Below are 15,170 nucleotides of genomic sequence, written 5' to 3' on the forward strand. Positions count from 1 at the left end.
GCTTGCAAAGCTGAAAAATTCCCTTGTAGTGAAGTATTTTCACAGTGTGGTACTTTTCCTTAAGTAAATCATCTGAACATTTCTACAGTGCAACCACTTAATTGTGCAACTGAATCACTGCAATAGTTCAGTTCTTCATAAACAATGTGTGTGTAGAAACAGGAAGACAATTGTGTTGGAAAATTACTGCTTCTGCTTCTGTGACTGTCATCCATGTGACTCACATAAAGCTGTTACTGAAGATGTTGTGTTGGCTGTTTTTCTATCTGCAGAGGTGGATTTGATGTTTACTGGTTCACACGTACAATTTTTAAGGGTGCTTGTACTTCAATTGAATTTTTTCCATTAAATGCTTTTGTTTCACTAGCTACCTTTGTAAAATTATCCAATATTTCAAAATAAAAGCACAGATTACAGAAATCTCCACATTTATGAGTTTTTTGTTTTGTCTTCTTTCCTCTCACTTTAATCATCTCATGGCCCCTCAGGTTCATCTGGTGACCCATTGGAGGTGCCGACCCCAAGGTTGGGAACCACTGAAATAAGCTATACTGTAAAGTATTTAATACTAGTTCAACTAGACCAACTTTACAGTAGAGAATACAGAATATCAGTCAAAGAGGCCACTTCTCAGCTGAACTAGAGCTTTAACTTCTGATATTTGAAGTACATATTGCTGAGAATACCTCTGTACCCTTTATTTAAGTAGTATTTTTAAGCAAATGTACACACTTTTACCTGACATCGACAGGGTATTTTCAAAACTGTTGCATTGGCACTTAAAATAAAGGAAAGTTAAGGATCTGAGTACTTTTTTCACCACCGTGTATCTGGGTGCTCTTTATCCAAAATATAAATGTAATCACAAACAGATATAAAAAAAACAACACTGCAGGATACTGAACTTCAAATATGTGTATGGTTTTATTCGAGCTTATACTGAGGATTTGTGGCACAAGTCTGAGTTTACACAGTAACATGATGCAACCAGTAAATCTCAGATAAGTCATTGTAACAAGTCGTTAATTCATCTACCTCTGTTCTGGCAGAAGAGGGCAGTATCCCCCATCTTTATCGCACAACATCCACACCACACTCAATGTTAACCCATGCAGAGAAGTACTTTATGGTTTCACAGTAAATCCAATATTGGTTTAAAGGAAAGAGAAGATAATCCAGCAGTGTTGTTGCTCCTGCTACTTCGGAGAAGGCACAGATTGTAAGGGAAGTTTGGCAGACACTTTAAGAGCGTTTTCCAACACTGAGACAAACAACAGCCAATGAAAACAGCTACATGAAGGACAAACTAGCAAGAGTTTTTATCTGTTCCTGAGATGAGATCATTTGGTTTCTCAACAGGAGTACACGGTGCCCCTTTAATCTGTTTAAACGCAAGAAAACAGGAACCCAAAGAAACAGAATTACATTTAAAAAGCGACACGATTGATCAACCACCCACCGATAAGCACTGATCTGAAGATGACGAAGGCATAAGAGCGTGTTGTTATGACTAATGATTAGCATAAGAAGACACATTGCGTAACCAAAAATGTATTTAGGCTTGTGAGTCGAACAGATAATCAGCCCTCTCAGAGGCCTTTGTTGAAGTAGACACGTTGTATAGCGTCTCCGTACTGAGATTTGATGGAGTCTCGCAGCTCGGGCTCCAGCTTGGACACAGCCATAGAGCTGTTAGAGAGGGAGAGAGATTATAGAGAAGGAAAAGAGAAAGAAAAGAAGAACATGGTCAGAGTGTACTTTGTTTGATTAAACAAGCTAATGCTGGTTTGTTTGCTTATGCAGAATGCTTCAGACTAAACAGATGGTGGGAAACACTAATGAGCTGGAGAGACTGTGTCCACAAACAGGAACGTAATCTATAATGGTGGACAAGAACATTTTCTACAACCTTTAAATGTGTACTTTTGTCAGTAGTAGAGTTGGATTGTGGGTAATGTAGGCAACCAGGTCTCATTTTAGAACTTTCAAGTCTGATATCCTAATCTTAACTCTGTTGAGGGTGAAATTTTTGGTATTATAGAAACATGTTTCCTAACTACATTCCTATCTCCTATGTTATGACAGGAATTTACCTACTACTGAACAACGTGAAGAATTTCCTAGTTAGGATGGCGTAGACCCTGTCTGAAAAATGGCAGCACTACTGTTGTTATGTCTGTGTGGCAATGACAATGAAAATAAGGGACTATATGAACAATTAAATATGATGAAAGGCTACTCAAACGATAGCTGTTGGAGAAGCTAACACTGATTTTAGCTAACATTGATCACAGCCATGAGATAAGGAATTGCTTCTGTAATAGAAAGTTATGATTTTACCCATCTTTAAATCTTATAGGATAAGCAGTTAGGGTTATTTTCTGTAATAGGGCCCCAGGTTTCCACAAGGAAGGACAATGTGTGAAATGAACATTTGTCTCTGGTTCTGCTGCATCAATTTGGATTATAAAACTGTCCATCACGAGCCCAAAAGTGTTAATGGAGTACAGATCTAACTCTTTTAAGTCTACAATTGAAACAGGTGCGTTACCATCTCTGAGGGAAAAGGGAGCAGGCAGCAGGCACCATGAAGATCAAACTGTAAAAACGAAAGAACAAAATGAGCACAAGTTGGTTTTTTCCCACGATGAAACGCTCAGCAGAACATTGAAATCTCTGCGACGCTCTCTACTTACAATCCTCCCACCAGCATCACTTGAATAGGTCCGTGGAGAAACGTGATTCTCTGTGAGAAGACAAGACAAAGCTTGAGAACAGATGCGCACTTTCATGTTGGTGGTTGGTAATGAAGGAAAAGGTCTGACCTGCATGAACTTGTATTTTTCCAGCCTCTGCATGATGATGGGGAGGATGACTGATGGAAGAGAAGAAAAAAAAAGACATTAAGAGAAGAAGAGGATAACTTGAAGAACTGACTCGGTATAAATTTACATACTCATTCCTGGTGCAGCCATGGTGATCCGAGAGACGACCACCTGAGTGATGCCTTTTGCTGCCGCTTTCTACAGGAGAGATGAAACACGAGTTAAGATCATTTATAAACAGTAAAGGAAAGCTATTGTGCTATTTATTTTAATAGTGTGTCTGGAGTGCTGACCGTAGATTGACCCAGCTTGTTGCCGTTTTCGTCTGTCACAGCGATGCCATTCAGAATTTCCCTGAGAAAACATGAAAGACAAAGTGAATGTGAAGCGAAACAGAATGTAAATTATTGTGGTTTTCCCCTTAATCCACTTAGCTGTAAACAACCTGTTCTCTGTGAGAATCTTGACGTTTCCAGGGTGAAGTTTAATTGCTCCAAACAAAACTAAAAAGAGCCGTTCAGCAAAAAACAACTTCATTAAAGTAAAGAGAAAGAAATCCTTCACAAGGCCGACTGCAGAGTGCTGCGTTCATTAACTTTAAAGTCTGATTTTCCAGTATAAACAACAATAAACAACTTTTTTGATGGTGGATAGCAGCAGCCTGTGTTGTACAGGCGATGGTGTCCCTCCTCATATCATCTGCTTCCGACAGTTGTTGAGATATAACATGTATTTGACATAAGTGTTAATTTTGTTAATAAAAACTATGATGAAAATGTTCGTCAACACCCTTTTTTCATCACTAAGACAAGACGACGAGCTAAAAATACATCTTTGATAATTAACACAGTCTAGTCTGTCAAAATAAAATCAACACATCGGTGTCATCGATTGAAGCGTTCCCACGAGTCGAGACGAGTCCCCAGGTGATGCTCTCCCAAACCGACAGCGAGTTAATGACGACAACATGATGGCTTTGGTCGGCAAAAAAAGACTGGATCTGAGGATACACTTTATTTTTAATTCTACAAAAAGGAAAAGACAGTGCAGTAAAGGGAGACAGAGAGACGCCCCGCGGCTACAGATTAAGTGTGAAGAAAGCACACAACCTGAAAAGACAGCTGAAGTCGTTCCGCCCTGCTATTAATGTCGCGGTGAGTTAGCTGACTTATCTGTAAGTCTTTGTTGAGTATAATGTCGGACTTTTCATTGACTAACACTTGACTATAACTATAAATGTGATTAAAACTATATCTAAAATAACTGCAATCCCCAGAGCTGTGTGCTAGCATTGCAAATTTTTTAAATCTTTTCTTTATTTTATTCTTTTTTTGAGATGTTGTATTCAAATCTGGCCTCCACACATCAACGGTACTCCGAGATTACAGCCCTGACAAGGAAGCATGAATCACTTCCTTACAATTTTTTCCCTTGTTATTTTATCCCGTGTTTTTTTTACTTTATACTTGTGTTTTATTGCTCTTGGTCAACTTTAACTGTGTTTAAATGTGCTCTAGAAATAAACTTGACTTCTCATCCCTTTTTGAGTATGATTTCAGCAAACATGACCACTAAAGTCTGCACAATAGCACGACACACTCGCCCACACATACATGTATTAGGAATGAAAACAGTAACACAGCAGGACTCACTGTTGCCTCATCATAGGAATGTTAACACAGTTGGCTGATGCCACGGCTGCAAACGGGACCCAGCGAGCGACGAGAGGAGGAGCTTTCTGCAGGAGAACACGAAGACACAAAAAGGCTTTTAAAGATGCAACCAGTGATTCAAATTTGAATAAATAGACAGCCCATCACTTAAGTTTAAAACACTCGATTAGAGACTGCTATCACTCCCAAACAGACCTTTTTAACAGCGTGTCATATCTGTGAAAACACACGTTGTCTAATCAGTTACCGGACACTGGTACTGATGGTGGTGGCTTGTTAACATAAGATTGTTAAAGTTATCAGACATTTTGACTTCCTGAGGAAAGCTCTACTAGTGACTTTTAACTTTTAAAACACTTATACTAGACAATCACAACAGTAATCCAAGTACTTTAATTTTTTTACAGATTCCACTCAAGTTTGTGAACAGAGGAGTAAAACATCTATATATCCATACAATATACACAGTAAAAATACTCTGTGACAAGAACGTTAGTTTTCAAAACTTTACTCGAGTAAAAGTACAAAGTTTTAGCATCAAAATGTGGAGCCAAATTAAAGGTGCACTATGTAGTTTTAGTCAGACGAGAAAAATCTTCACTGACTGACTTTTTCATGCTTAAACAAACTACATAAACAAACTGACCTTAAAAGGACAACACACTTTTTATGTTATATGTGGCGGACCCTGCCACCTTTCTAGCTTCAAACAGTTGAACAGAACAGCTTGTTATGGAAAAGATAAATATTTCTTACTTTATATTATTACCTCATTTAAACTACTTTATATACAGCTGGGCTGCTTTTGAATTTCTCCAGGATCAATAACATTTTACCTCAACCTTAATACACCATCATTTATCTGTTAATTATATATCTTGTAATACTACTTTAAATCTGCAAAGTTACTAAACTTATTAAATAAATGTACTTGAGTAAAAAGTACAATATTTGCCACAGTATTTGAGTACTTCTAGTAGTTTTTAGTCCTAGTTTAACTGTCGATAATCTCTAATAAACCAGTAAATATTTACATGAATGATTTCAGGTCGTAGCAACGGCCACATCCTGAGAGTGTGGAGGAGATAATAATCACACATTATATCTATTGTATGATATCTAAATGAACAAGTAGTCTGTAACCCCATCTCCTGGTAAGAAAACACACACAATTCATTTGGTCCAGGTAATGTTTTAAAGGTTGCTCTACTCGTGCTGCGAACATGAGATGCTTGAAACACGCCTGACTGATTAATCTTTTCAGATTATCCAGATGACTTTGGAAACAAATTCAGCACTCATTACCAACACAAAAAGCTCTCAGGCAACAGTCAGTGATGAACATATAACAGTCTGTGTGTGTTTGTACCTTTGTGTAGAGGTTGAGTCCCACTGCTGTCGCCAGCGCTGTGCTGGTTGCTGTAATGTAGGCGACTCCGATCTGCCTGAGAGAGACGGTAAAAGACTCTTTTAGACGTGGAATGGGCAATATTGACGGCTTCAATCTGTTAAAGCTTTGCATCGTTCAGAAAGACGAGACTTTTGCATTAATGTGAGAGAAAAGCAGCGAGTTTTAAAAGCTGATGCGGAGGTCACAATACAGCAGGATTATAGACTTCCACTGAAAGCTTTAATGTATTCTAGATTCTTACTTGGGAGTGATGGGGGAGGCAGCGTTACGGTTTGTGTAGTTGACCAGAGCGTTGAAGGACTGATTCACCCACTGCCAGAACACCACAGCAGGAACTGTCCTACAAACAGACAGTTATGAAACCTCTAAAAGCTTCCTGTGTGGCTCAAACGCAGCTCGCTCTGTTTGCTCTTCGGTACCTGTAGAACTGCAGCATGCAGCCGGTGATGGCCATGCCTCCGGGGACCTGGAAGGACATGCGGCCGATGAGGTTCATGCGGTCTCCCGTGTCTGGGTGGAAGGCCGAGTCGTACAGCTTCTTGGCGTAGTGGAGCTGCTCCTCTGTGGTGCCGGGAGGGAGGGATCCTGCCCTGCACAACACCAAAACACACATATTGAACACACCAACAAAGCTTTTTTCTCAGCTTACAATCAGTTCCAGTGTCCGTCTTCTTACCTGCAGCTTTCTACTAAAGCTTTGGCCTCATCCAGACGCGAGTCAGGTAAGAGCGCCGTCCGACAGTCTGTGATGTTGAAGAAGTGTTTCAGTCGGCCCATAAACGTCGTCTGATCCCATCGCGGTGCGTCGATGTCGAACGAGCTCAAAGCCATGGTGGTTTGTAAAAAGCAGTCCCAACTTAATGCATTAAAAAAGTTCAAGTGCGCGGACGTTCACTCTGCAGCTGCAGTGGAAACCTGAGGAAAACAGGAATAATGATAAAATCAGCTGAAAATATTTAAAATAAAGAAATGATAACCAACTGACCCGGCTCGAGCAAAGACATTTACTGATAGTTAAAGCATGAATTACACGCGTGTTTCTTGTCAGTTCAACACAACCTTTATCATGTTTGTTGTCAAACCAGCCCGGCCTGGTCTGAACTGATTAACATTAACAGATTTTCTCAGTTCAGTGGGTCAGAGAGGGTCAGACTGATCTACCTTTGAACTCTCATTCCCACAGGTTTGTGTCAGTTCATCCAACAGAAAATGTAACTAATTTAACTATTTTGAGAGTCAATTAATCATCTCAAGTAATTTTTCTATTATAGTTGCTATGAGGATTTGTTGCTTTTCTGTTTTATATTATCGCAACCTGGATATCTTTGTGTTTTAGACTGGATTTGTCATCTTGTGGGTTAAGAAATTATAAATGGGACCGTTTTGAAACACAACACCAGTTTTGACATCAAGTTTCCCATTAAGCCATTATTTGTCTTTCTTCTGATAAAGCTGTGGTGGTTAGAGTACTTGTATGTGCGCTTTTTGTAAAGTGCAAAGGCAACTAGATCTGCAACAGTTAGCTGATTATTTATTAATGAATCAACAGATATTTCATTGGCATTGAGATATAACAAAAATGATTAACCAGTCATTATCTGGTTCCAGCTTCTCCAAAGTGACGATTTGATGCTTTTCATTGTCATGTGTATCGGACTGCTCAGGGCTGCACGGTGCGACTACTTTGGTTGCACATGCGCCCGAAAATCTGTCAAGTGCAACTAAACATTGTCATCGGTCGCACCGGTGCTCCTGAAATGTAGTTATTTAGTTGACTGTTTTAAACCACCATTGATATCAGAATCTATAACTCCCTTATTTCGTTATCTGCCCCCAGAAATTCATTCGGCCCCAAGTTTTACGAGCAGTATGAACATTTTTCATTATTTTCTGACATTCTATTAATATAATTTTTTATCCATGAATCAAGAAAGCATAAATAAGCCCTTAAGGTAACTTATTCAAACTTCTGGCACCACAGAACCTGATGGCACGAGTTACCTAGAGCTGTAAGGTTTCACAACATTAATCGTTTGAGCCATTTTTAAGCAACGATGCCAAACAATCTCTGGTTCAAGCCTCTTAAATATTAAATATTGAGTGCTTTTCTTTGTCTTAAAAGATTGTCAGTGAAGAATCTTTGGGTTTTTGTTGGTCAAAACAAAGAAGAATTTGGGCTCTGAGGCATTATTTACCTTTTTCTTTTGACGTTTTTTAGATAAAACAATCAAGAATATAATAATAATAATGAAAACCATTATATGCAGTCATGTCGCTATTGAACCCTGTAAAGTCAGGTGGGTAACAGTTCACTCAGCCATCTATGTTCCTCACCAGTGTTGTCAAAAATATCAACACATATTCATTCTGAATATCTAAACAGTTTACTGTTTTTGCACCAATACGAGCTGCATTTTTTCCCCTCTGCTCTCTGACGAGTTCACACATGCGCCGCTGTAGTGCCAACATCGCCCCAACTCGTCCAGAGGCAAACTAACTTAAAGGCAGTTGTGCTCAAGACACAACACACAAGCCTCGTTGTATTTCTCTTTAAATAAAAATCTAAAAATGTATGCACTCGATTTTTCCCTGCGGTATCGAAAATGGTGTTGAATATCGACATTTCTCTACAGTATTGTATCGTGACAACACTATTGCACACAGGGTTGCAGTTTTTCGGCCTCTTCCCAAGCTGCTTCTCTCGCTGTCTGCCAACGTGTGCCCTTGGGTTCAAACCCCACACAGCCCTGAACAAACACAAACTCTTGCTCCTCTCTAAAAATTCTCAAGGGCCAAACTTTCTCTAGAAATCATTGACCACATCCTGGTAAATTATACCACAGGTTGTCATTTGAGGTTTTCGCACTTTCAGCATTTTGCTTCATATAAACCAATCGGAGGAACCAGAAGCTGCTGACTTCAGCCCAAACGATCCAAGCATCCCTCTGTGCATCTTCATCATTACATTACTAATTATTTACTGTAGGTAAACCTGCCCTACATGGTTTAATCTTTCATAAGTAAAAGGGCACATGAGGAGAAGAGTGTGTCAGTGCTCAATCTGGCTGGAACTGGATTGTTTCTGGTTTGTTTAAAGTAGAGTGAAGGCCTGCAGAACCTTGTGGGGAAAGCTTAACATCCTACATACCCTGACATATCACAAACACTGGAACTGGCTTCATAGGATGAAACTGTTGATCCCTGCAGGAAAACCGGGACTTTAAAGCAGTAATGTAAAGATATACTGTGTGTAATTGTAGGACAAATGACAAAAATGCAACAGATAATTAAAGGTGGCCTATTTTTATGATGGATTAACCTGTTGAATACTTTCTGATCAATCGTTTAGTTTATAAAATGTGTAAAAGTAGTGAAAAACCCAAGATTGCAGCTGCAAAATTGCTGGTTTCAGCTCCTAAATGTGGAATATGTGCTGCATTTCTTCATCTCATATGACAGTTAACTGAATATCTGCGTATTAGTTGATTAATCCATTGACATCGGCAGCTATTTTGACTAACTGCTTCAAGCAAAAAATGGCTAACATTCTTTGGTTTAAGCTTCTTAAATGTGAGGATTTCCAGTTTTTTCCTTTCACAGTGAGCTCAGGAAACTGTGAATGGCAGTTTTTCACTGTACGATTAATCAATAAACTAGTCGACTATTTGAGGTTGTCGGTGGGACTTGGCAAGCGAGTTTACCTACTGCACAGTTTGTATTAACTTGATTCATCTATTAATAATCCTGACAACAATGGTTAGTTGCAGCCTTACAGGTAAGGTAAGGCAGAGTTCAGACACAGGTTAGAAAAGACATGAGCAGGGCCTGAAAATGGATAATGACTGGAAGTCCTGGGAGAAGCTCCACCTGAGGCTTGACAAACTGGATCTGCAGCTCAGAGCAGCATCTGGATGACTATGACCTGAAGTTAACACGAGGATCTCAGCTGCTTTAAGCTTCTGCGTGCAGAAAATGAGTGAAATTATAAACACAGCTCCTCTGACAGAGACACAAACTTGGATGTGAGGGCAGAGTGGGCTCTTGTGTTCAGCCCACCGAACCAAACTGCTGAGAAAACAGTGCAATGTCAGTCGGAGCTCGGAGTGATGCAACTCAGTGCTCGAGTTACCAGCTGTGTTTGACTTCTGCAAACAGCACAGAAAGAGGAAACAAACACCGAGCAGAAGCATCGACACGCGGGCTGCAATCCAAAGTGTTAAAAACATGATACATACCTTTCAGAGATCCCTCAGCCGCCCAACAGAGCGACCTGTCAGGTAATCAAATATGCTCCTGTGGCATAGTAGAGACACGTGGCGTGACGTCCTCCAATCACAAACTGGGGCAGCTCCCGACGTAAAAACCGGCGAAAACCAAACCTGACGCTTTATTATTTTTGAATGTATAAAATGAAAACAATAAAAGGACAAGTTTGAGATGCGGGCTGGGTTTAGCTAACGCTTAAGTTTACGTCTAACTCAACCTTAACTTAAGCTAACTGTTATGCTAATCAGCAAGCTAATTACCTCTATATGACGGGTTTGTTCTGCCTCTCGAGGAGAATTGGTGTGTGGGAACTTATTGTAAAGTCTCTGGGCAAGAACCATCCACAAGATAAAACATGTTGAGCCACTCTTGGACTACATTTGAAACGTGTAACAAGCTAACAGGCAGCTAACTAGCTAAGCTAAAGTCGTTCCCCATTCTTATGTATGCTGCGTTCATGTGACTATCGGAGGTAGGGATTTCCTAGTTGCGATTTCGGTGCACAACGCATATGTCAACAAAAAACTTGGCTGACCGGAACAACATCTTGTATAGTATCTTTAGTAAGTGTACACATAATTAAACCCTTGGCAGTGCAGCTGCGTCTCATATATAAACGAAATAAAGAAGGCAAACGACACATGAGAGAACAGATGGCATTATACGTTTTACTTTATGGCACTTTTATTCTTGAAAACGTATCTATTATTTTTTATTCACAAATATGGTCCTCTACAAATGCATTCCGAGTTTAAATAAGAATCTCCGACTTTAGTTGGCTTCCCATTGTAGTTTTTCTAGTAAGAATTTGTAAATGTTCGCGTTCTGAATCTTGGTCCTGAAGGCAGCATTAGGTTTGTGCTCGGAGTTTGGTGCGTAGCTGTGCGTCTGACGTCACTCCCCTTAGTAACCCTCGGCGGCGTCTCCAGGAGAGAAGGCAACAAGATGGTGAGTTTAATTTATCGTAATAATTAGCTATTAAATGTAAACTTCAAACTCAAAACGTGGAAATGTTCGCATTAAGTAGCGCCCTCGTGGATACAGATGTGCTTTTAATGGCTGCCGCTGTCTAACTTGCCGAGAAAAAAAAACATCCAACTGCAAAATCTGCCTTGTTGCTTCGTTCAGTTATCTGGGGAGATTAGCTTAGCACGTTAGCTGCGTTTAGCCCCCATTTGCGTTGCGTTAACTAGCCCTGCGTGGCAGCAACTAAAGAAAAACAAAGACGACGTGACAAAATACTCGCAGCAGGACCTCTTTTTGTCTTATTATATCGGTACCGTTAGGAGAGAGCTCGCTCATCATCATCAAAATGCACTTCCACGGCCTGTAAGTGAGGAGTGGATGGAAGGAAGGAGATGCTTTTCCACAATGGTGGCCAGCTGCAGCAGTGCTCCCCCTGTCCCCCTGACAAAGTAACGTTTACCATCACACGGCTGATCTCTCTGACTGTTTGTTGCAGGGATTGCTGTCTATCCTGCGTAAGCTAAAGAGCACACCAGACCAGGAGGTGAGGATACTGCTGCTGGGTCTGGACAACGGAGGGAAGACCACGCTGCTAAAGCAGCTGGCATCTGAGGACATCAGCCACATCACCCCCACACAGGTACGGAGGAGAGTTTCAGACACACAGACATGACACAACAAGGATGGGCTGCCTCGCTCCTTTTGCAGTTTTGGATTTTATTTTCTTCTTGCCTTTATTTAACCCATTTGATGTTTTGTGTTTACTCCAGGGATTCAACATCAAGAGCGTCCAGTCTCAGGGTTTTAAACTGAACGTTTGGGACATTGGAGGCCAGAGGAAGATCAGGCCGTACTGGAGAAACTACTTTGAAAACACAGATGTGCTGGTGAGCGGAGCACAGAAAAGATTGATCCATTAATCGTTTGATGAAGTCACTGCTGCACATGCTAACAAGGAGAACCTCCATGTTGTTTCAGATTTATGTCATTGACAGCGCTGACAGGAAGAGATTTGAGGAAACGGGTCAGGTATGTACACTATGTTTTGTGTCAGTGTGTCACTTATTTTCTTGATTAATCATATGCTCCTCAAAATGTCACAAAAACTTGAAAGGCGTCTTATAATACTGACTTGTTTTGTTCGACTGACCCCAAAACACCCTGAAAACCAGAAATAATCGCTTTTGAGAAGTTGGAACCAGTGATTTCCTTTTTCTCTTTCGCATTTTTGATTATCAAAATTGGTGCAACATAAATGTCCATTGATTGACTAATTGTTTAACTTTTAATATACTGTTTCACATAGTGCTGATTTCATCGGCAGATCATGTCCAATAGTCACCGATATGAAAACTTAATAATAATGCTGAAAAAGAAGCTTTATAATTATTAAATTTGCATTAAAGTTTTCAGTTTCACTTCACTGAAGTCATTAATCAATTTACTGTGGTTACCTCATAGTGAGCCTCTTATATCTACAGAGGGAGTGTGTCCTCTTCCACAGAGTCCCTCATGTTGCACCGCCATGTTTCTACGGTAGCCCAGAACAGACAAACCAAACAGCAGCTCCAGAGAGGGACAGTGTTTTTGCGCTTTAATGCTGCAACCCATTGCAATCAATATTTCCAAGTTGGTATTACCGACTCCCAATGTAAGTGAGTCCCAGCGCATCTACTTGGAAAAACATGGATGCTCAAATCAAACTGATGTTTGTATGGCAAGTCAGTGAACCTCACAAGCAACTAGAGCAGCTGATTCAACAAAGTAGCTTGTTTAAAAGAGCGTGAGATGAGGGGTATTTTGTTTGTTGCGATCTGCAGCCTCACCACTAGATGCCAATAAATCCTCCAAACTGGACCTTTAACAATCACAAGAGTCCCAGTCTCGGGTTTACAGCTCAGTTTTTTATGACCATGAAGCACTTGAGTCTCTTCTGTGACAGCATTTGTGTGTGTGTTTTGATGTTTAATGAACAGATGTTTGTGTGTTGCAGGAGCTTGCTGAGTTGTTGGATGAAGAGAAGTTGAGCGGCGTCCCTGTGCTGATCTTTGCGAACAAGCAGGACCTTCTGACGGCCGCCCCGGCCTCCGAGATCGCCGAGGGTCTCAATCTGCACACCATCCGGGATCGCATGTGGCAGATCCAGTCCTGCTCCGCCCTCACTGGTGAGGGGATTCAGGTGAGAGTACCAACCGAGCGTTTTCTTCGTTTTCACCTGCCTTTCTTTCTTCTCACCATCTCTGTTGTCTTAAATACTCTTCCAGGAGGGCATGAATTGGGTCTGCAAGAGCGTCAACTCCAAGAAGAAATAGCTCGGCTTCTAGTCTTCTACTACTCAGGAGGATGAGCAGCAGCACACATACACTGACACACATTGCACCCTCCTGAGCCTTAATACGATGGGATATACCTGTGAATGTAAACACACTACTAATCCAACATGGACTTGGAGTTTTTAACCCCCCCGCGTTTCTGTTTCGCTGAGTTTTACTAATCTCAACACATCTTTCTACGTCGGCCCTCTACGAAGAGGAGGGAGGTTCGACTTCAAAGGGAACCCATGCCAGGAAATCAACCCCTCCACCCCGGACTACCCACGTCACCATCACCGCCCCAGCCAATCCCAGCAGCTACCGTCCTCGGCCCGTCACAGCCTCAAACATTCCCATTAAACTGCTGTCTTTTATTGGAATTCCAGCTCGTTCTTTAAACTCTTTTTCTCCGTCTCATTCTTACAGTTTCATATGTGTTTTTTTTTTTGTTTTTTTTTATCATTCCACAGTGGCTGTAAGCGCTTTTCCTGCTATGGTTTCTGTTTGAAGTGAGGTATATTTTTGTAATTGTTTTATTTATGGTGAAGTAGAGTGTAGAGTGCTTTAGAACAACAGCTGGTGTGGTGTGTGTGTGTGTGTGTGTGTGATTCCAAGGATGTTGGAGGATCCGACTCTCCCCACTAAAGAATAATAATGTACATGTTAATATGTATAAAAACAGATGGAATTAAAAGGTGAAGAGAAACTACATTTTTTTGGATCAAATGTAAATAGCTCGGCCCTGTGTTCATATGTTACGTTATGCGCATGTTATAGAGTATAAGTCACGCTGCTGCTGTACTCTGTAGTCTATAATGTTTGCATATCTGATATATGCTGGCAGATTTTTAATAGAGGTATACGTACTGTACGTCCCAATGCATTTCTCTGTGCTCTTTGGGTTAGTGAGGGAGTTCACCCCTTAAGGCATTTCCTTTTGATATTCTTGAATGTAATCTGTCCAGAACTGAAGGTACTGTATGTGAATAAAAAGTTAAAATCAAGAAATTGTCGAATTGAGTGTCCTTCTGGCTTTAGGTTCGCTCAGATCACACAGGGACAGGGTAATCCTATCAAACTCTTGCGGGCACACACCCGTAGCAGGTGGAGTCAGCTGTTCGTGACACCAACCGAGCATGTGGTGGTGGTGGAGAAGCCCTTATGGGAGACAGCAGCTCTATTGAATTATACAAAGCATCGACTCCAGTGTGAAAACAAAGCTCTTCTGAAGAGCTCTGTCAAAGTCAAAGTGATGAGACCAATACGGCAGCTTGACTTATTATTTCGACACAATAATTCAAACGCACCAACTCAACGAAGAGCACATTGTCTTCGTGACAAACTATCTCAGAAAAGATAAAAAACTTAAAGGTCCATTTTTGACTTTTGCCTCATAAATGACTAGAAATGAAATAAAACATCCTGATATCGATATATTTTGATATATTGGCCACTAAGCGCACATCTTTTTGCACCGATCATTCAAATGTGGCTATCAAATATGTAACAGAGTCATGATATTTTACAGTTTAATGATAAACTTCACTGTCTTAAACGTCTCGATTAGTTATGAGTTATCCTCAGCATCTTTTTCTGCATTTCAATCTCTAAAATTAAAATAAGCCTCATATTGGCACATATACGCCAATGCCAACATGATATATCGGGGTGCAATGATTTTAAGGGAAGTCAATAAAACATAAATTTGCAGCACAGT

General features: G+C 40.6%; 2 protein-coding genes across 3 annotated transcripts; one reads left to right on the forward strand and one right to left on the reverse strand.

The window, feature by feature from the left end:
• Window positions 1-905: 905 nt before the first annotated feature.
• Window positions 906-10,623, reverse strand: sfxn2 (sideroflexin 2). Of its 2 annotated transcripts, XM_073489240.1 has the most exons (12): window positions 10,145-10,623; window positions 6,586-6,824; window positions 6,329-6,499; window positions 6,151-6,249; window positions 5,868-5,943; window positions 4,478-4,563; window positions 3,119-3,179; window positions 2,957-3,023; window positions 2,826-2,875; window positions 2,697-2,746; window positions 2,552-2,599; window positions 906-1,689 (listed from the first exon to the last, which is right to left on the reverse strand). In XM_073489240.1, exons 2-12 carry the CDS (start codon window positions 6,738-6,740, stop codon window positions 1,590-1,592), a joined length of 963 nt encoding a protein of 320 aa, XP_073345341.1. In that variant the 5' UTR covers window positions 6,741-6,824; window positions 10,145-10,623; the 3' UTR covers window positions 906-1,589. The 2 variants fall into 2 exon arrangements, with proteins under 2 accessions (XP_073345341.1, XP_073345342.1); XM_073489241.1 differs by lacking the exons at window positions 2,552-2,599; window positions 2,697-2,746; window positions 10,145-10,623 and having other exon boundaries at window positions 1,208-1,689; window positions 6,586-6,821.
• A 457-nt stretch (window positions 10,624-11,080) lies between these two features.
• arl3b (ADP ribosylation factor like GTPase 3b) lies at window positions 11,081-14,447 on the forward strand. Its single transcript, XM_073489242.1, has 6 exons — window positions 11,081-11,123; window positions 11,638-11,781; window positions 11,912-12,028; window positions 12,120-12,170; window positions 13,135-13,320; window positions 13,406-14,447. Exons 1-6 carry the CDS (start codon window positions 11,121-11,123, stop codon window positions 13,451-13,453), a joined length of 549 nt encoding a protein of 182 aa, XP_073345343.1. The 5' UTR covers window positions 11,081-11,120; the 3' UTR covers window positions 13,454-14,447.
• Window positions 14,448-15,170: the final 723 nt, after the last annotated feature.

Source organism: Pagrus major, chromosome 20 (genome assembly GCF_040436345.1).
Source record: "Pagrus major chromosome 20, Pma_NU_1.0".
NCBI lineage: Eukaryota > Metazoa > Chordata > Actinopteri > Spariformes > Sparidae > Pagrus > Pagrus major.